The sequence below is a fragment of the Siphateles boraxobius genome, unplaced genomic scaffold (assembly GCF_051911475.1).
Source record: "Siphateles boraxobius isolate OS27281-9 unplaced genomic scaffold, OSU_SipBor_1 3, whole genome shotgun sequence".
Lineage (NCBI taxonomy): Eukaryota > Metazoa > Chordata > Actinopteri > Cypriniformes > Leuciscidae > Siphateles > Siphateles boraxobius.
In genome coordinates, this window is record NW_027508919.1 from 2,410,533 (window position 1) to 2,432,757 (window position 22,225).

At 36.6% G+C, this 22,225-nt stretch overlaps 1 protein-coding gene across 1 annotated transcript in view; it reads right to left on the minus strand.

Annotated features, from left to right (window-relative positions):
* gabra2b (gamma-aminobutyric acid type A receptor subunit alpha2b) overlaps positions 1-22,225 on the minus strand; it is a 73,462-nt gene that overhangs the window by 13,910 nt on the left and 37,327 nt on the right. The window contains exons 5-8 of the mRNA XM_077247365.1: positions 20,714-20,796; positions 20,459-20,602; positions 10,822-10,974; positions 592-794 (exon numbers count right to left, since the gene is read on the minus strand). Of these exons, the coding sequence (XP_077103480.1) occupies positions 592-794; positions 10,822-10,974; positions 20,459-20,602; positions 20,714-20,796 (583 nt within the window). The remainder of the gene's footprint in view (positions 1-591; positions 795-10,821; positions 10,975-20,458; positions 20,603-20,713; positions 20,797-22,225) is intronic.

The window sequence follows — 22,225 nt, forward strand, 5'->3', positions numbered from 1 at the left end:
TTTACAGAGGTAAACTGTTATGAGACATCGCTTTTTCTAAGGTGCACTAGAGATGGAGAAACATTGGATGTATATAACAACAAAACATAAAATGTTAAAAGAAAATAAGCATTCATTTGGGTATCAGCTTTGTCTGACAAATGATGATTTAAGATGGATTTAACAAGAAATGTTTGAGTTCATATGTTGAGCACATGTGAGATCATTATGGCCTGTTTCTGAGGAGAAACATCTGAGAAACAATACATTTCAGTAAAAGTCTCTGCTTAACCCTGTATGACATTTGAAATAACTGTCAGATTTTTTTTTATATGAAACATGGATGTGGCTCATATGATATAGTGAGAATACGCAGCTCATACCCGAGCTTTTTTATTCAAAATTGTATTCATAGACCCAAACAAAGCAAAAATATGCAATTTTGTGCAGTTACTTCCAGGCTTGAATTTCCTGTCAGTCACTTAATTTGTCACTTGAGACGTCACATTGCTCAAAAAATGAACGCACTGTCACCAAGTCAATCAATTCGATCCATACGGCACCCCACCCGAACAACACAAAGCATGCTGGGAGATGATTAATGATCATTACCTTGTCATTGACCACGCTCTTGCCATCCCAAGCCCAGCCGCGCTTGGTGAAGTAGTTGACGGTAGCAAACTCAATCAGGGCGGAGAAGACAAAGGCGTAACACACGGCGATGAACCAATCCATGGCTGTGGCGTAGGCGACTTTCGGCAGGGAGTTACGAGCGCTGATACTCAAAGTGGTCATAGTCAGTACAGTGGTCACACCTGAGAAGAATATAAACAATAACAATGCAATGCAAATTACTAGAATAAACCAATGCAGAGCTCAATTCAAACTTTCAACTTAAACTCATAATGAAATACAACTCAAAAGTTTTCGCCAAGATGAAGTTGTATGGCATCTCACGAACTTGGCAGAAATCAATTCCAACATTATGTGAAAAATAAAACCGGTTTAGCAAACGTTTGCAGAGAATGCAAATGGTTTTGACAAACGTAGACACACACAAACATTTGTTGCATTGCTTAGCATTAATTATGGAATAAAACATAAGTTAAAACACAACTGAATTAAAAATAAATAGTTATAAATTTGTTCCCCAAAACACATCTTCCATTGGTTGGGCAATACAGATAAATAAATAAAACAATAATTTTAAGAGTGACGAATACGTACAGAAATAAATAGACAATACAAAAATACATAAATATATAAAACAAATGATCAAAACCGCTCCCAAAAAACACTCTACATCTTCCACTGGTTGGACAATACTGATAAATAAATAAAACAAATACAAATACAAAAATAAATAAAAAATATAAACAATACAACAATAAATAAAATATTTAATAAAAACTGGTCAAAATGGTCAGAATCTTTTAAAAAAACACTTCACATCTTCCATTGGTTGGACAATACTGACAAATAAATAAAACAATAAATAAATAAAACAATAAAACAATAAATACATATATAAAGTAATGAATTGTTCCAAAAAATAAATAAAACATACATCTTCCATTAGTTGAACAATACTGATAAATAAATAAATACAATGTTAAATATATATTTTTTTGTATATATATATTATATATATATTTCTGTCCCTTTCTAAGAACTCTGCTGTGTTTACTGCAAAATAAAGTATTTTTACAAAGCGCTCTGTGAGTTACAAGGAAGGGCTTGAAAAATTCTGTTTTTGAGGGAATAATACAACAAGATGACAGCCTTCTTTGGTCGGGGACCGGAGAGACAATAACCCTTAATGAGAATCCTCGGGCACTTTCACGACTTTTAGTGTGTGATGCTCTGAACGCTCTCAGCTGAGACTCTGGAGAGGAACCTGTTCCTGACTCCAGCCTGATGCAGGTCTGCAATGACAGATCCACCTGACAGACGGCAAGCTTGGGGACTCCGACTGCGACCATGCACGTAAACAAATGCCTCCAATTAATTTCCATCGCCTTTAAACTCTTCAGTATTCAATCCCGGGTGGGACGAGCATGACAGCAACCAACGGATGTTGGTTTGAAACGGTTTGGCAACCAGAGAGCAACAGACGAGGAGTTTTGGATGGATCACTCTTCCCTGACTATCAGAAATCTTGAGGCAAAATGCAGATATCCATCCACTGATAAAGCAGTGACAACACATCAGTCATAAAAAAAGACAACGCAGTGAAAGTGAAGAGCGAAAGAGGTCAGTAACCGCACACAAAGGATACTTTTTTGAATGGCCATTTTAAATAATATTCCAAATCATAAGAAGTGTATTTGTTCAATATGCAAACAGAATATAGAACAAGTTTACACAGGAAGTGGAGATATTTACCCATTAGTCATTGTGTACCATTTTATTAGGCCTTCTACTCAAAAGTATGGCTAATATAAATTGGTACTAGCCAAGTGTACTAGTTTAAAGTGCCACAGTTATATGATTATAATTTTAATAAAATAATATTTATATAATACAAATTGACAGTAAAAAAAAACATACCCTTTTTATATTAAACATCACAACAGTCATTAACAATTTAATTTAGGGTTTAAATAAATAAATACAAGTTTAAAGTGCAACACTTATGTGATTATAATTTTAATAAATAAAACAATGTTTATATAATAGCATTTGACATTTTTGTAATTTGTTTATATTAAACATCACAGCAGTCATTGATCTCTTAATGTATGGTTTTAATAAATAAACAAATGTTTACTAGACAAGTGTACTAGTTCAAAGTGTTGCAGTTATATGATTATAATTTTAATAATAATACAATAATATTTATATATTAAAAATGACAGTAACATAGCTTTTTATATTAAACGTCACAACAGTCAATAATCATTTAGTTTAGGGTTTAAATAAATAAATAAATGTGTGCTAGTTATGTGATTATAATTTATAATTATAAACAATATTTATATAATAAAATTTGATATTTTTTGTCATTTGTTTATCTTAAACATCTCAACAGTCATTGAGCACTAAATGTAAGGTATAAATAAATAAATAAATAAATAAATAAATAAATAAATAAATAAATAAATAAATAAATAAATGTGTACTCATTTAAAGTAGAATATAAATGAAGACATGGTAGATTAAAATTGATTTAATATTGACTGTATTATACAGCTGTATAGGGAGCAGTAAAGAAGCGTGGAGAGCCTGATCGCCTGGGTAGCAGGTGATTTGATTTCTGAAGAGTTCAATTGTTTATTCATCTCATTCGTAGAGACGCTGTCAGAGACTGCATGATGGTAAAGTATCAGTTATGACATGAGAGAAATGTAATCGAACACACTTGAACTCTTCAGGCAGATGAAAGGAACTCCATACTGCCTCCAACGACTTCAAATGCTTCTGTTGTCACTTTAAAAAAAGCAAAACACCATCTGAAAAACCATCATCCTAAATTTAGGTTATAAAATGGAATGGTGACCAACAGATTGGCTGAATTCTATGTAATTATTTTTCAGTTTCCATCAAGTATCATAATCGACTGAGCTGCAAATAAACCTAGCTTATACCATTCATAATACATGGCGAGACCAGTTACTTTCTTCTCCGCAAGTTAAGATGCTTTCATTTTCTAACAAAAATTAACATTAATTTACTTACACTCGCATTCAAAACCATAATAATTTTTTCTTTTCTTTTGCGGAGCACAATTTTTTTTTTTTTCATTCAACAAAAGAAAATGTGTATGAACAACATACACATGTTTGTTTCAATCTAAAAAACAGAAACACATGTTTCAATCTTAAAAAAAATCAAGAACAAACAATGTACCCCTGAATTAAAGCACATGACTCATGCGCTATATGCCAAGTCCTCGGAAGTCACATGATAGCTTTGAGTGAGGAACAGACTCAAATTTAAGTCATTTATTCACAAAAAAATCGTGCCATTTCCACACCCGTTTACTCAAAATTGCCAATCATTCACAACATGTGAAAAAAAAAAAAAAAAAAAAAACAAGGGATTTGGCATCACTGTCATGTAACCTGCATGGTGCAATGCGTTTTTAACACACCATATTTGAGCTGAAGATTTGAGAGTTTTCGCCGTTGGCAAGATTTTCCACAAACTACGTAATTTTGCCGTGTTTCTCACACAAAGCTATTGCATCACATCAGAAAACTAGAGAATATAATGCATGAGTCATACCGACTGCTTTTATGGTGCTTTTTTTGTTATTTTTGAAGCTCGAAAGCCCCAGTCCCCATTTCGAAAAGCACTCTGGGCATTCGGCAATGTAACTGCCTTTGTGTTCCACGGAAGAAAGAAACTCTTCTGGGTTTGCAACAACACGAGGGTGAGCAAATGATGGCATTTTCATTTTCGGTTGGACTAATCCTTTAATACTTTAGTAATGCAACAAACTGAAAAACACATGACCGTGCAGCGTACGTACAAGCATCATAATAAAGTATACATTAGATAACACAATATAACCCAGAGCAAGTTTTCAATTATGCAGCTCTCGATCGCGTTCATGCACATCTGAGCTCCATTTTAATGCCATTCTTTCTATTTCAACTTTAATATCTTGACGCATCATTTAACTCTAATTAGCTATACATAACATGATAACAATTCATGTGATACTCTACAATTAATGTGTGGCATTAATATACTGACTTTTTAGCATTATTGTCTGGCAATACAATATCTTTTTTGGGAACGCTAGCTCTGAACATTTTGCCTTATGGCAGGTTGTTTAAAAGGCTGTATAATAGATGGATAGAGCGAGAAAGATAAGAGACAGAAAGAGGCTGTGACAGCTGAAGAACTCCCAGAAAGACTCCAGGGACAGAGAGAGAAACCGACGGTAGAATAAAGACAAAGACAAAAAGAGAGACAGACGGTAGGGGCAGAAAGACATCTGAACCTATGCCAGGAGGGCTCATCTCCTCAACATTACCTGCTTAGCAACAGAGTTCAGGGAATCTCCACAGTAACCGAATTATTCCGTACCTGAGCTCCATAAATCCTCACAGAAATGCCCAGAAAGGACAGGCTTCCCTGTCTCTAGTCTCTAATCTGGGGCAGAGGACTCTGGAGCCAGAGGCTCCCAGAGCTCCTTGTGAATTTTATGGCTTGAAGGTCAATCCAGCTTCTTCAGCTAAAGTAGTGTTTCTCACAGTCCTGGGGCCTCATTTATAAAACTTTGTGTAGGATTTGCGTCAGAAGTGGCGTACGGATGAAACATAGGACGTGCGTACGCACAGAAATATTCGGATTTATAAAACCGTACGCATGCACATCCTACGCATTTTTCCCTAAATAAATCACAATTAATTCTAAATGTAGCGCAGCTTTTGCGGCTTCATGTCACGCCCATAGTTGCCCATAAATAGTCCGTGAAACGCCCACAAGTTACTATTCATCGATGGCGAAATCATGGCAAACACAGAGAGGAAAACCAAGAAACGCAACTTCACTCAATGTGAAGAAGAAATTATCGTTGACGAGGTGGAAAAGAGGAGTAAAATGTTGTTTGGAGGGCACAGTATGGGCATTACGTCATAACGTCATGTGCGTCATTACGCATTGTGATGGCATCATGGCATTTTATTACCATCCATTTGATTGCATCTGACAAGCTCCAGATGTGTTATGAGGATGAATTGCATAACATGCCAATATTATTGCAGAACATATTTCACTTTTATTTTTGCAAATATGTGTTAATTTGCCTTTTTGTTGTAATCTTCGTTTGATTTTGTTTGTTTTACACTGCAGATCGATCAAACGGGTGTTCGTATAGGCTGTTAATTGTAAGACTTGCTTTGTGAAGTCTTCATGTTATTCATGAGAGGCAGTATTCCCATTTCTTTTACACAACGGTCTACAGTTTCACACACTTTCACGAGTTTCTTCCATCTGCCGACGGTGTCACCATTTCTCATTTCACCTGTTTTTGTGCGTATGCCTGGGTCAGAGCTTGCGTGAAGACCGCACATTTTACCGTCAAGTTTGCTTTTTATAAATACCAATTATAGCGTAGAGAGCGGCGTACGCCTTCTTTTGTGCGTACGCAACGTTTATAAATGAGGCCCCTGATCCTGGAGTACACCGGCAATGCACATTTTGGATGATTTCAAAACTTTAGGTTAGAGTCAACCGGTTTTGCAGTTTAATCTGCACAGATTACCGATTACTGGAACAATTGATTATCGACAAAAATCCATACCGACTGTTTTACAGGGGTTGCGTTCGTTTGCTGGAGCGGCTAGGAAGGGTCCGCTGTCATTAAACAGTACGAGAGCGGCCTCTAGAGGTCAAATAAAACCATCACTGACGTCTCGTGGAGTTTGTTTTGACACATGAGTCTGCTCGCTGCATAGACCGGACACTTTAGATGCAGATTTAAAACAGACTATGAAACGGTATGTATACAGTACACTACAGTAAGTGTTTTCATATCATTATGAAGTAATGAAGTTGACTAGATGCTGCATTAGTGAAGAACAGCAGTATGTTTGCTTGAGTAACCAGAGAGGGCGCTAACAAATACCTCAAGTGGTTAAAACAATGTGACAAAAACACACGCCAGCCTGACCCAAATGTTTAATGTCACCATTTATTTGCATTAGTTTATATCCAGCTGGTTGCTTTTATGCATTCGTTAGCCAGCGAAGTTGCATATTTAAAGCTAGTGACATGAGAAAGCAAACTGTATCGTCATGCAGCCGATAGACACGCATTTGATTTCAATTATTTTTTCATTGTCACAGTAATACATATTTCGTTATTTTTTATTAGATAATCATCAATAGTTTTAAAATAGAAACAAATAAAGCGTGAGAGTATACAAATGTGTATCTAATTTCAATGCTATGGCGTTCGTATAGATATTTAAAGATGGCTTTCTGCAAGCATGACTGTTTGGATTTGTATGAAATTGTAACATTTTACATAAAAGTCAATTTGTAACATCAACTAAGGTTAATACAATTATTGTTCATGTTAATTTTAACATTTACCAATACATTTTTAGATTTTAAAGTTATGTCCCTTAACATTAGTAAATGTAATTTGAACTAACACAAATGATTAATTATTAGTTTTCATTGTTCATCACTGTTTTTTAAATTTTAAAAAAAATAATGTTCAGTACTATTTTATGTGTAATGCTGGTTTAATTCTGTATCCATTTAAAAAAAAAAAAAAACTACTGGTCTATTAATCTGTTATCGGCCAGCGTGGTCCAACCTAGTAATCGTTATCGGTAAAATCCACTATCGATTGACCTCTACTTAAAATAACTAATTTAGGTCATAGAGGCTCTACTAATTAACTACAATCAGGTGTACTGGTATATTGGAAAACATGCTCCAGTTTTAGAATAAAAAAAGTCACATTTTCGTATTTCATGGCCATGGCTGTACCAACCAGTGAGGTTCAGACCTCGCTATTTTTCTGGGGTTGTGAAATAATTGCCTAATATTAACAGTACATTGGTGCTACAAAGATATCAGACAATGCCAAGATAATGGACTTTCTCATCTGAGCTGATCATACATAAAGTCTGGGATTCAAAGTGTGAAATATTTGTTGATTTTTATTTTATTTTATTCTAGATAAGTAAAATGTTTTTTTCTTCTGCATGTAATACTTTATAAGATAGTCAAAAAACTGTTGTAAACTTCACTTTAATTTCCTCCTGAATGGGTAAATATGACAACGCATACATACATAGATATATCTATTGTTAGAATTATAAATCTAGACTCAATCACAGGCATGTCAATTTTAATCTAAAATCAAACCTTCGTTCAGCTCAGTGTGACCTTAGTCCTCCATTAATCTGTCACAGTAAATTCATTTATGCAGATTTTCTCCATCAGTTCAGCTGGAGGCCAACAGTGCGTCACAAACCCAGGAGAAGTCAGAATATTAGTTTGGCAACAGCAAATGTGTGGAAAGATTTTAAATGCAATCAACGATTTCATTGAAACCTCAACATACTACATGATAAACACATTTCTGATCATTACGTTCCATTTATGATCTTAACTCTTTCCCCACCATTGACTAAAATTTCCGTCATTTATGAGACAACGCTTCCCTGCCATTGATGGAAATTCACGGCTTTCCATGTTTTCACTGTTCCTTGGTAGGGGGCGCTATTACACATCTTCTGAAAGAGTACTGAATCTCCTGATCAAAACACACGCGAAGATAATGCAGAAACAAGCGATAGCCTATGTAAGCAGATGAAAATGTAAAATAACGCGATCATCGACATTAAAAAGCATATAAATCAAAACTGCCTAATGTTGCTGAATGAAATGTCGACCCAGGACAAGATACAGGACTGTGAAGCATTAGGTGTGTGTTGATGGACTCGATCTACTCCATCTGTGTTTTGTTCATCGTTCTGAATCCCATCCAGACGTAGTCTTTGACAAAAATGCAAATGTTGCTTTTTATGAAACATACCCACATTCAAGTGTTGATTAAAAAAAGGAATGCATTAAGCCAGAATAAATATTTTTTGTTTGTTTTTGTTTGTTTGTTTAAAAGCAGAGGGTCTATCTTTTGATATATTGCATATTCAGATATTAATACAAAAACACATTCTAGGGGGCCATGTACGTTTTGTGAAAATGATCAAAAATGCTGCCAGTGGCTGAGAGAGTTAAAACACCTCACATTTGAATTTCAAGCAACAACACACCATAAAAGTATGCATCAAGGAACCCCAAAAAATGTGTTTGTATTTTCGGCCAGATAAAATCAAAGAGGAACTGCATTCCCTTTCAAGAGGGGTAACTCTACATTGCGTAGCTACGCTGCGGGAACTCCTCCCTTCTCCACTTTTGTTGAAATCTTATGGGCTAATGGTGCATTCAAGTCATCTCATACAGATCGTATTTACTAGTTGAGCGTACATGAACACCACCACAATGTTGTAAATACGAGTGGGAAGCTCGAGATTTTCTTTAAGCCCCGATCATTACAAGTTGGGGGCGTCACTGAGAAACGTGGTGGAATGCCACAATACTTAAAGGTATTTAGCGGTGATATTGCTAGACTTTTCTATTTACAGCGAAGTAAATAGATTATAATTATAACCCCATTATAATTAGTGTTGGATATCGTTTGAATTTGAACGATTCCGATTCCTTGTTTCGATTCCGGTTCCTAACGATTCTCGATTCCGATTCTTTTAAGAGGCAGGGTCAAAAACGTTTAGGATATTTTAAATGAGCTAGCTAACCAACGGTCTCTCTGAAGGAAAACGTCTGACCTTCTTTATCAATGTTAATTCTATGAACTTTTTACTTTTTATGAACTTTAATACAAATTTCTCACAGGGCTGGTTTTCAACTACAATATTATATCAAATCTATGAACTTGAATATAAATATTATAAATTATGAATATATTTTCACAGGGGTACACTTTCCTCAAGAGAGCTTTATTTTTGAAAACCTCATGAAAACACATTTACACATAAGCGTATGATGCTGCAGGTACTTAAACATGTTACCGTGCTCCCAACGATGGGCTAACCTGGTGCAGAATAGCAAATAAACAATAAAAAAAAAACTCGTAAAACCTTCGTCATCTGGCGAGGAGAGAGCAACCAGCGAAATAACCTGTGCTCTGAACGGCTTCGAGAGCACTTCTGGAACATATCCATGCCTTGGTTTGATGCTGCGTTCACACCAGACGCGAATAGAGCGTATGGCGCGAGTGATTTCAATACAACGACGCGTTATGCGCGTAAAAAATTCCTGCGGCGCTAATGGGGACAGGCCCGCTTTTCAGTTTATAATCTCTATGTTTATATAGACGCGAATACTCCTTTTTTACAAGCGTCAATTTCGCTCTTGACGCGCGAATGGATTGAAAGTGTTCAAGCGTATAACTAGACGCGGTAGGCACAAATTTGATGCGCTATTAGCGTCTGGTGTGAACGCAGCATTAGGACGACTCTCAAGTTGCTTCGCTCGGTTATGCCAACACTTCCAGTGGACGCTTCTTCGTTTGTGTTAAACGGTTTCTTCTTCCGGTTGGCGGACTTGTAATCGAAACTAGAAATCGAAATTTAAACTTTTGAACGATTCCGGGAAAATTACAAAGCTAGTCCCGGTTTCAATCGATACTCGATACTCGATCCCCAAACCTAATTATAATATAACAATGTAATATGTAAAGATAAATGTTGCAGTGGCTCCATAAATTTATTAAAAACATAAAAAACCAAAGAAAACCCGATGCACATTTCTTCGTTCTTCATTTTCTAGAACTAGAGTTTAAGAAACTCGCTCTATTTTAGTGTAATTAATTAAGAGAAAGTACACTGCCATCTTAGTCCGACGAAAGTGACTTGAAAACACATGCCGTCATAAACACAACTTCCCACCTCGTAAGTACGAACTTCCCAGGAGGACTTGAACGCACCATAACGCCAGCTTGGAACAGCTGGCCAATTGTCGCCAAGTATGCAAATACTGACAGGCTCGTGGGCAGTATAAAATGCATGGGCGCGACAATAGCGTCAGAATCACGACTGAACGCTAGCACGGCTGATCAAACAGCGAACACGGCGGCTAACGCAATGTCTCGTTCCCGCCTCTCAGGGAACCGAGGTTACGATAGTAACCGGAGACGGTCTCTTTAAGTTTTTTTTCTTTGCAATTGTATTATTATAGTGCCATATGTCACGTCTTCAAAGTAGCATCCAAAGTTTGAAATATTCCCAAAAACCCAGATCAATCTGAAGTTTGTGAGCACATTGGAGATTCACTCAGAGATTAAACTCACCAAATACAGTTCGGGCCGGAACAGACTCTCGGTTCAGCCAGAAGGACACCTGGGATAGGATGACGGTCATGATGCACGGCAGATACGTCTGAATCACAAAATAACCGATCTTCCTCTTCAGGTGGAAGTGGGCCGTCATCACAGTGTACTCACCTGTGGGGGAAAAGAGAGACTTATGGGAAACAGTCCAAAATAAGATTCAAATAGGCTTTGTTGAGTAAATAAAAAAACACTGGAGGGTATAAGATTCACAACATAATACATGAATCGTAATATAAATATTAAGAGATGCGAGCGATTAAAATCAGACATGCAATTGGTTACTTGAAAAAAGCTCAGTGATTGTCACATGACATGTAAATCATTTGAAAATTCATATCAGGGAAACTAGAAGTTTTTCTACAAAAATAAATTGGATACATTTACATGCAAGTATTTTATCGTCCTCTTAAATAGCTACTATATTTATGTAGTCAAAGGATTGGCAATTATTTAACTCCTATACAGTTTCAAAGCTTCGTAAACAAAGATAAAAGGATTTAACAAATATGAAGATCAAGATCATGATGGATCTCAATTTTAAGTTTCACAGAGAAACTTGCTAATGCATGATACTGCAAAGCGCCAAATATGCAAGGGAAAAAAGTTTCATGATCAGTAAGAAATATTTAGGGCTGATTAAATTCTCCAATTCAGTCACCATCAGCAAGTGTTACACAATAATTTGATATTCCACTTTAGACATTCTATTAATTATAAGTAACTTTGCAACTATATGTCAACTAATTCTCTTTAGAGTATTAGACTGCACTTGCAAAGTGACTTATAGTAAGTATAATGTCTGTTGTGGAACATCAAAATAAAGTGTTAGCAGATATTAAACAGACAGTCTACTAATACTGAGAGTAAGTTGACATGTAGTTGCAAAGTTACTTACAGAATGTCTAAAGTGGACAATCAAAAGAAAGTGTTAGCAAATCTAATTTTGGATCCGTATGGGAAATCATAAGAAAATATTAAGTAAAAAGGGGTGAAGAAGCGGCCCTCTGTAAATAGGACATCAAAGAACTGATTCTGAAACACATATTATGATGCATATTATATATTCTGAAAGGGCTGATGCAGGGGAGGGAAAGATACGTATCATTATAATCAGGAAGCTATTTGAGGGAATCCACAATTACACCTCATCTCATGAAGCGCAGATCAAACGATCAGGTCAGTCTGAACCGACTCTACGGAGACAGTTTGTTACCGGGCAAAATGACATAAAGAAAGAAAATCTCCTAGACATCATCATGAGGTTTTTAACCTCATTATCACAGAACATTATTCCAACCGCTCGCAGAGACACACAGAAACGTGGCAAACTGCCTGGAAACAGAGAATCTCCGCCGGCAAGTGGCCCACGAGACAGAGAGAGAAAGAGAAAGAGAGGGAAGGCATAACCCAAGGATGGAGGAAGACTTTGGTTGCCCATGGCAACAGAAGAGAGAAATGTTGGTGGATGCCGAGTTGGTGCCATTTGGCAGAGGGAGGAAACTCCTCGTCCTTTCTGCAGAGGAAGCACTGGCGGATTTTAGCCAGCTCTAATCCTGTAAATCTCATTCTTTCCTTTCCTTGTTGAACTGCACACGGCATCCTCTCGGAGACGGTTCCTCCTTTCACCAGCACTGGTTATCTCAGCACGGAGCTGCGCTGGGGAAAATAAGCACGGATGAGGATGAGCAGCGTCTGCTTTAATTTAATTAACAGCAGTCCACTAAAAAAACAGCAAGAGGAAATGTAATGTGCAGAGAGTTCAGGCATGTGTGTGTGTGTGTGTGTGTGCGTGTGTGTGTGTGTGTGTGTGTGTGTGTGTGTGTGTGTGTGTGTGTGTGTGTGTGTGTGTGTGTGTGTGTGTGTGTGTGTGTGTGTGTGTGTGTGTGTGTGTGTGTGTGTGTGTGTGTGTGTGTGTGAGAATGTGTCTCGACTGAATAACAAGATTTAAAAGGGAAATAAGATTGTCTCTAATGTGGAGAAAGCTCTCTTTCAAAACCTAGTGTGCTGTCTATACCTAGGCTGGATTGTAAATGCAACATCATGTGTGTTCATTGAAATCAAGCTGAAATAAAATAAAATATAAATATTAAATAGAAAAACTTTTTTTAAGGAAATTATAAATGTTGGCAACTAACTGAAATGAGTTTAAGCTGAAGCACTAAAAATTACTGGAAAATAAATAAATCTGAAAACATTAACTGGAAGTAAATAAAAAATAAAACTAAAATGAAAATAAATTAAACTTAAAAATGTTCAAGCTCTAAAAATGTACTTTAAAATGAATCTAAATAGCAATATAAAAAAAACAAAAAAATGACAAAAGCTAAAACATAACCTAAAATTAAAATGAAAGCTAAAAATATAAAAACTAAAGCTATAAATATATAAATAAATAAATAAATAAATAAATAAATAAATGTTAGATAAAAAACTTAAACTAAATGGAAATGAGAAATATTGCCTCGGAAAGTAACTTAAATAAGTTGAAGAATTAAAATAACTAACTGGAAATAAAAAAAAAAAAACTAAAACTGAAAAAATAAAAATAATAATAATATAAAAAAAACTAATTTAAACAAAATAAAGTTGAACTTAAATCAAATTTTAAAACTGAAAATATGAAAATAAAATAATAAAATAATAAAAACTATACTAATATATAAATAATACTAAAATAAAATTCCAGCGATGAGATATAAATCCCAGAACGCATTGCAACAAGCTCACTAACAAAGCTCACTGTTGAGAGTAATGTTACATATATTTAATTCAGTAAAAATATGTATAAATATGATAAAAATGAGGAAAAAAAGAAAACATGTGTCAGTCTAATTAAAACTGTACTACTTGTGCTAGGCATTATACTTATAGTGTTTGTTGTTAGCTTAGCAACATGCTAATGTCAATATCTATTGGAATCAATTGTGAGTTCAAATAAGTAGCACTATTTGTGTTTAACCTGTATAGAGTTCTAAATCAGTTGTTTATGAAGTTCTATTTTAGTTAGGAATTTGCCTTTAAAGATAGCAGCCCATTCTACAGTAGGCACTGACAGCAAGGCAGCTCACACTAGGTTTTGGAACAGAGCTAACGTGTGTGTGTGTGCGTGTGTGCGTGCGTGCGTGTGTGTGTGTGTGTGTGTGTGTGTGTGTGTGTAAGTGTGTGTGTTAGTAGCCATTAGAGCCGCCATCTGTGCACCGTGAAGATGTTAATTAAAGCGTGAAGATGACGATCGGTCACAGGAGGTCACAGGAGATGCCGTGGTTCTCGCTGAAAAGCAGAGATTCCAGAACACACACTGGCTCGGTTCCAAACCCCAGCGAGCCACTGTGCCGTCTACTGTCTACACAAGCAGCGGCTTTATAAAACAGCATCGTAATCGAAATCAAACCCCAAGAGTGGCTGAACTAAACTGCTCTACAAATACAGCAAGTCCATTAATGCTCACTCAGGCATGCCACACAAATAGAGTGAAGTTAAATAGAATAGAATAGAATAGAATAGAATAGATGGGCATGATGTCTAAAATGTAGTCTAGGAAGGCAGCTCCCTAGAGTTTGGAACGGAGCTGATCTATTACAGCAACACTACACTTAACACAAAGATTCTCATTAAGGAGGCTGACCTCACCCTGACCTGAAGACCAATGCAGGTAATAACAGGAGAAAGACTATCGTTTTTTCACACATCATTTAATGAAGGCAAAGAAATATCCCTCTGAGACACAACTATATTTAGGGTCTTCTGAAAAGAGGGGTGATGCAGCAATAAAACTTCATTTAAACTGCTGAAAACGGCCATCAGACTAGGACAATGTTATATTCTGAAAAGCCTCTGACACAAACTGCATTTAATGAAGACATGCGCTGTAAAAAAATAAAAAATCTTACATAGCATTTTTGTGTTTTTACAGATAGCATTGAGAAGATTTCTTAAGATGTTAATGTTTTCTGAAAAAAATACATCAAAATTAAGTGAATTTGTGCTTAAACCAAACACAAATGGCAATGGGATTAGAAAAAAAATCTTTTTTTTTATTACTTCACTGAGATATATTTTCTTGTTTTTAGGCATGGACTCAATTTAGATATTTTTATTTTTCATAGAGCAAGATTTAAAGTCTAAGACATTGTGTTTCTCAAGTAAATTCATCTAGATGTTTTAATGTTTTGATATTTGCACAGCGAAAAACAAGACAAAAATATTGAGATTTCCACTAAACAATTGAAAGCTGAATGAAGACCCGAGTCAATTATTTGCCCGAAAGAATAACGATAATATATGAAGCGCCTGACAAAAGCATATTTTGTCAAAAGAATCTCTTCTTTATAGATAGTCCAGAACTGTGGTTGGCCACTTTTACCAAACAATCTCTTCATGTCTAAATGGGTGTTAATTGGGCCAGAATAAGCTGCGATGAGGACTAGACTTAATGCTGAAAGTCAAATGTCTGGTTACGCCGGTCTACACACACACACATCCAAGCGCTGCAAACGATGACAGATCTGCACCGCTAATTACCACCAGCGAGCGTGTATCGCCCTCTCCCACTACAACCGTGATGCGGATCGCCATGGAGATGTTTCAACTTCTAAGCATGATGTCACTGACAGAATGCCAGCATCATTTGATCTTTCCTGTTCTCTCTCTACGTGTCTCTCGTTTTCCATCTTTCGCAGGGGAAACCCAGTCTCTATCGCCAGGTCTCTGTCGCTCTAAATCCGTACCACTTTCTGTGGTGCTTGTGTGTCATGTTGTACATTCATCTACATTTTACCATAAAGATTTAAAAGGACATTAGACTGAGTAAAGTAATAAAAGAATTAGCATTATTGGGTGAACTAGTCCTTTAACAATTGCTGTGTGCAGGTGAATCTAATGAAAAGGTCACGGTCACATTTAAACCCAAAAATACATTTAAATAAACCAATGAATTAATATATATATATATATATATATATATATATATATATATATATATATATATATACTGCATGTAATTTAATATCATTTATGTGTTATTATTTATTTATTTTAATGTATTGAATTACACATGTACATTTTATTCTATGAAAGGGAAATGTGCCTAATTAATCGTGAAAATAATGTCACAATGCAGCAGATCTTGAAATGAAAATGGTTGTTTCAAAACTGTATGTCTTTAGTTCTTCTGGTGAACATAAAAGAAATATGAAAATATGAAATAAGAAAGTAAAATAACGTCAATGGGGTCCAAAAATTTTTACCCTATCGACTTTTTAAAAATATATTTTTTTGTGTGTATGTGTGTGTGTGTTCCACAGGAGAACTAAAATCATGCATTTTGACATTATTTTCACGATAATTAAGCACATTTCCCCCTCATTATTCTCATTACTGTAATGCGTCCGCACAATGTGTTGTGTTTGTGTGTGTGCAATTCTCATTATTCTCAATGGTGCTTCTCATTAGATTCTCATTAATGTAATACACAAAAATCTTAAAGATCCAAAAAATAGGCATCATGTTCTTTAATGAAAATATAATTTCAAATGTCTCTTTATTTGGGGTGATATATGGTCAGGAAAGAAAATTTGCTCACTGATGTACTAACTCTGAGTGTGTATCTGTTATCTTAACAGCCATTATCACAGCACTGATAAGCCAGAATAACTCATGGGCGTCACGTACTGTACCCCGGCAATCGTGTTTAAGTGCTCAGCTGACACTGCTCCTCTCAACTACACTTTTTTTATAAACACACCCCTTCATTGCATCATTAATCAATGTGAAAACACACACACACACACACACACACACACACACACACACACACACACACACACACACACACACACACACACACACACACACACACACACACACCTGAAGTGGCTTTACTCTAAGTGGTTTCCGACCCTGCGGCCTCAAGGAAGAAAGGTATTAAAAAAATCCTTCAGATATTGCGAACACTCAAGTGTGCAAAATGTAGTGCGCACTCAAGTGTGGCAGATGACCCAATTTTCCCTCAGACGGCATGTTCACGCTGTTGTAATGAATGATTAATATCACGTTACATGATGGAGACTTACAAGAGCCCCAGGAGAAAAGGTCCAAAGGCTCATGCATGTGTGTTTTAATGCACACTTTTTGTGTGTGTTTGTGTGAGTGAGCCTCTGGTACCAGTTTGAGTACACTTACTAAGGGTGATGCAAACAGCCCTTAACAAATGGGTCTGAACAGAAGACATGAATTCCGCAGGACATCACAGCAAAGCCCGATATATTCCCGAAATATATACAGTTAAGCCAAAGTTCTTTTTCGTTCTTCGCTCAGGCGTAAAATAAATTTGAAATAGCTTTTGCAGCGATATATTCATTGTTAGCAGATATCTGCAGTTAAGAAAGCGTCTGATCATAATGATGTATGAATGTTTGTCCAAGTCCTGCAATTCACCACACTAGTCAAACACAACATATCACGTTTATTTACAACACTTTATTCAAAAGACCGAGTTAAAACAAGCAGCTTTACAGTTTTTAACATGAAAATACTGGGTGAGTGTCGCTTTTAATAAGAATGAAAACTTCAGTGTTTACTCTAAAGCAGCTCTCCAGTGTGTTTACGTTTTTATCCATGTCTGACCTCGACGGACTGAACCGAGGAAATTAACCGGAGAAGATTTCCATTTCAAAGGCGCTGAGCCTCAAAGCCAGTGTATCCCCGTCTCGGGTGTATCGCCGTCCTGCGGGGGCGATGGGGGTGTGTGGCGAGCAGGACGAGGCCGAGGACCGTGAGAGAGCAGCTCGACGCACCGGTCTCGTGTCTCTCACGGAGAAGCGGATACATAACAGGAGGAGCGATGACAGTGGAGATCGAGAGAGGAACAGGCCTGGATTTATGTTGTTTTGTTTATGTTTTATTATGTGACAGTACTCGTCCGTGAGGGGCTGCTGTCTTTTACTTTTGTTTTGTATTTGTTTTATTTTGTTATTAAATTGTTTAAATGTTTGCCGGTTCCCGCCTCCTCCTTCCCATAACATCTGAACTGCGTTACATATACCAACTCCTTTACAATCTCCAGTGAGATCAGTGAGAACATCTCAGATCATTTGAGATTTATCAAAGAAACATAACATTTTATTTTACAAATAAAGACGTGTGTGTGTGAAGTTTTAGCACAAAATACCCCACAGATATGTTTATATAGCATGTTAAAGTTGTCACTTTTTGAGGGTTAGAAAAAACGCACCGTTTTGTGCCTGGCCCTTTAAATGTAAATGAGCTGCCTCAGAGGGCGGGGTTTCAAGAGCTCTTGTGTGTTAGCAGCTGCAATTACCTCACGCAGACACACTAAAATGACAGAAACTGTTCTGCCTTTAATGTTAAAACAGAGTCAGTCAAAGATGGAGAGACTCAAGAAGTGACAACATGTAGAATGCAACAGGAGGTCTCTGAATGATTAGTTGATGAATTTATGTTGCTGATGTGGAGTTAACTATCTTCAATTAGCATATTCTATCATGATAATCTATAAATCGCTCGTATAGGAACTGTTGTGAGATGCACACAGAGTGACTTTTTAATGCATGTGAAAAGAAGGATGCTAAAGTTTGAGCTGACTCACAAATGTTCTCTTATACAACAACTTTTCCTCTTCTCAACATGGACTGCGTGTCCCGGGGTCGGGGTTTATGTACATTTTAGGGTTGCTGATGTCACTAACCCGGGAGGAATGTCGTGTAGTCCCTTTCTTTAAAGGGACTTTAATAACCTTTCTTTTAATAAGCCTGTATTGGTTGATCGTTGTGCATGAATAAAATCCAGACTGTCTTTAATTTCTTTGCAAGCTGTGACCATTTGCAAAGATAAGGTTCGTAAATATGACAGAAAGTGTGTCTTCTGTGTGTTGTTGTAGTTGTTGTAAAGTCCCTCTGGTTTCTCTGTGCTCAACTGAAGTGGAATATCTAGTATGCGCTCTGGCCTCAGTCTCACCCCACGTCGAAAATATGTTCGCTTTACCGAGCTACCAAATGCCAAAACACAAGAAATGTCACAGCAACCCAAAGATGTGCATGAGAGAGAGAGAGAGAGAGAGAGAGAGAGAAGAGAGAGAGAGAGAGAGAGAGAGAGAGAGAGAGAGAGAGAGAGAGAGAGAGAGAGAGAGAGAGAGAGAGAGAGAGAGAGAGAGAGAGAGGGTTTGTTGAGTCTTGCCTAGAGATCGTGTTAAAGCACATAGAAGATGTAGCAGGACAGAATGAATGTGCGCTTGATAAACTATGATAGAATGAAGGACAAATCTGCCGTGACATCAGAAAATCCTTCAAAACCACCTGCATATATCCAACATGTCGGTACAGTGTAACTTCTGTCATAATTTACTCACTGTCATGTTGTTTCAAATTCATATTATTGACTTTGGCTAGGGCTGTCAATCATTTATATGTCATAAGGATAATTCTTCCAATCAAATCGCTGTGCTGAGAAGCCTTGTTGCCATCCGATTCCTTTGGTAAAAAGACAATTGTAATTCCAATACTAGGTATCCAGACAGGCTATTTAATGGAGTTGTGTTTGTTCTGGTCCCGAATTCAGCCAGTAATCTTGAAAAATGCAGGCCTGGGATAAGACTTGTCATTCTTTATGACACTGAACTTTTTTAATTTTACACTTGCGTGATTCTGTGACGTTTTCTCCATTAAATAGAAAGATTATACAGATGAAGGTTGTGTGTATAGACAGTTTTCATTAACAAGATCCAATTTGGAGTTTTATATGGCAGTGAGCTTCATCGTCAGAAAAAATTGAGCAGAATATTTGGTCCATTTCCTCCATAAATGTATATCTACTGTTAAGAGTGAACATCTGTATTCTGAATACACATAGCCTTCTTGATTTCATCTTATATGTGGATTATTTGGTAAAATTTTAAAAACAGAAGCATGCAGAATGGACTTTGGTGTGACTCTCCGGTTTCAACAGCTCTGAAATGTAAAAAAGGATGTTACATGCAGCCCAAATTGAATTCCTATTTTAAGAAAAACACACAAAACACATTGCAAAGTGACCGTAACACATTTTTCTTGTGTTAATGTCATTATGTTATGACATGTGGACTGTCTGACTTCTTTCCTAGATTTTCCCTTGTATTTTACTGTTTCTTCTTCTTCTACCGTAATATAAAACAAAACAACCTGATTTTTGGGGACACTATTATGCATTTTCCGAAAGAGTACAGAATCTCTGTATCAAAGCACAGGCAAAAAATGAGCAGATGCAAGCTATAAAAGCAATGTTTATGCATGTTGTAGTCTTTGAAAAAAAGCTTTTTGTTCAAAATGTTGCGTTTAATTAATTTTATCTACATTCAAGTGTTGATGAAAAAGAATGCATGAAGCTAGAATAATTTTTTTTTTTATATTTTGCATGTTCAGATATCCATACAGCAAAATATTGTGGGGACCATGAAAATTGTATGAAAATGATCAAATATGTTGGCGGTGACTGGCAACTTTTTTAAAAAAGCTCTTCGACTTCTTGAATAATATCTGCTTTTTCCTTTATAATGTAACCATATTGTGACTAGTGAATCTCAGTGTCTAAGTTTCGGACTCACCAGTGCTGGATCTGATGGTTTCGTTTCCCACAGTTTGTCCCAGTAGGTCATACTGGTTCAGTCTGGAGCTCTCCTCTTCCACCACCACAGAGTTGGACGCGTTCTTCGTCCACGTGTACGTCACTTCTGTCGTTGTGTAAGCATCTGTAGGAACAGTTTCAGTGTAAAGGCCACAATTAAAACTGTTAAATGTTAAATCAGTCAGTACAAGAAAGACACTGGATGCTTTGGTGAACAAACCCAGCTGTTACTTACAGCTGCCGAATTTAAGCGGACAGGAGTGGAAGTCCATGGGGAAATCTTCAAGATGCATCGGACACTCGGCATGCACCGTCAACCTGTGATTTACATGCACAAACACAACAAAAGGAAAAATGTAATACCCATTATCATTACTAGCAGGATTTAGAGGGCTACTACCAGACCCGATCCCAACGCTACCCGAAGTTTGAGTTTGTAATGAAGAAAAACTAGATATATGTAGTCAAGGTTTGCATGCCGTCTGCTGTGTTGTGGCCAAAAGAGTGCACGAGAGCAGGAGCTCATTTGTATAAGCTATAATTTATATATTAACAGAACGGTTTTGCGCTCTCAGTCACAAGAAAAGCAGACGGCACTCAAACCTTAACTGTGAGTGCGATAAGGCAATTACTGGGCCTATATCAGAACTGTACAATAACAAATGCACATACAATTACATTACATATACCAATATAAACATTACAATACCAATATAAAAATTACAATACCAATTTATAATAGTACATTGATTTTAATTGATTGACATTGAACTTTTAATGTGTTTAATATGATAATTTCATCTATAAGTCAGTGAATAAATATGTTGATATATAATATACAGTATCTTTTATTTAACACAAACGAAGAAAAAGTGATAAAATGGTGGTGACATGTCCCACCCGCAAATTATGCCTATACTTATATATCGCTCTCTTACTTCTGAAACTAGTATAAAGACACTATCTTTAGCAAATTTAATGGCCAAATAAAAAGAGCATTGAGACTGTGATATTCAAAATGCTGCTTAACGTATATTCTCAATATTATTGTGATGATTAAATATATCAGCCATCCTAATTACTAGAAGTCCTATAAATGTAAGTTCTAGATTCACATTTTCACATTCATTTCTCCTCTATTTCAATGCTTCTTTCTCATTTCTCATCTATTTCACTGCTTCTTTATCAGTTTCTCTCTCAGTTTGTCTCCTTTTTTCTTCCTGCGCTTCACGGCTGAGCCAGGCTCTCATTGATTTGGCATCGGAGAGGAGCATTTGTGCTCAAAGAAAGTGCTGGGAGCGAGAGAGCGATTTAGAAGAGAGAAAAAGCAAGAGAAAATTGAGAGAGTACATGTTGGAGAGTGTCATGTTGTGTTCTGGAGCAGCGTTTGGATGAACAGAGGCGAGAGTCATTATGAAAGGCCATGTTGTTTGGGGTTTGTGTACATGACACGAAACAATATATCAGGGCTTCTGCTCTTCCTGTTTCATATGCAGGTAATTAAGGAGATTGATGATGATGTTTGCGGACTCTTGAATATGTCGATTATAATGACAACTGTGCTTTACTACGAAGTCGTCACCGGTTTTAACAAAATCAGCTCTTACAAAAGTGAGTGTCACATTTCTGAAAAGAGATGAAACATCTTAATTAGTGGCTAAATCGATACAGCCGCCTGCATGAGGACTGTGGGAGTCAGTGAGGGATGAATTATTTTAATTCTCGGGAATACAAGGTGATTCAGGGA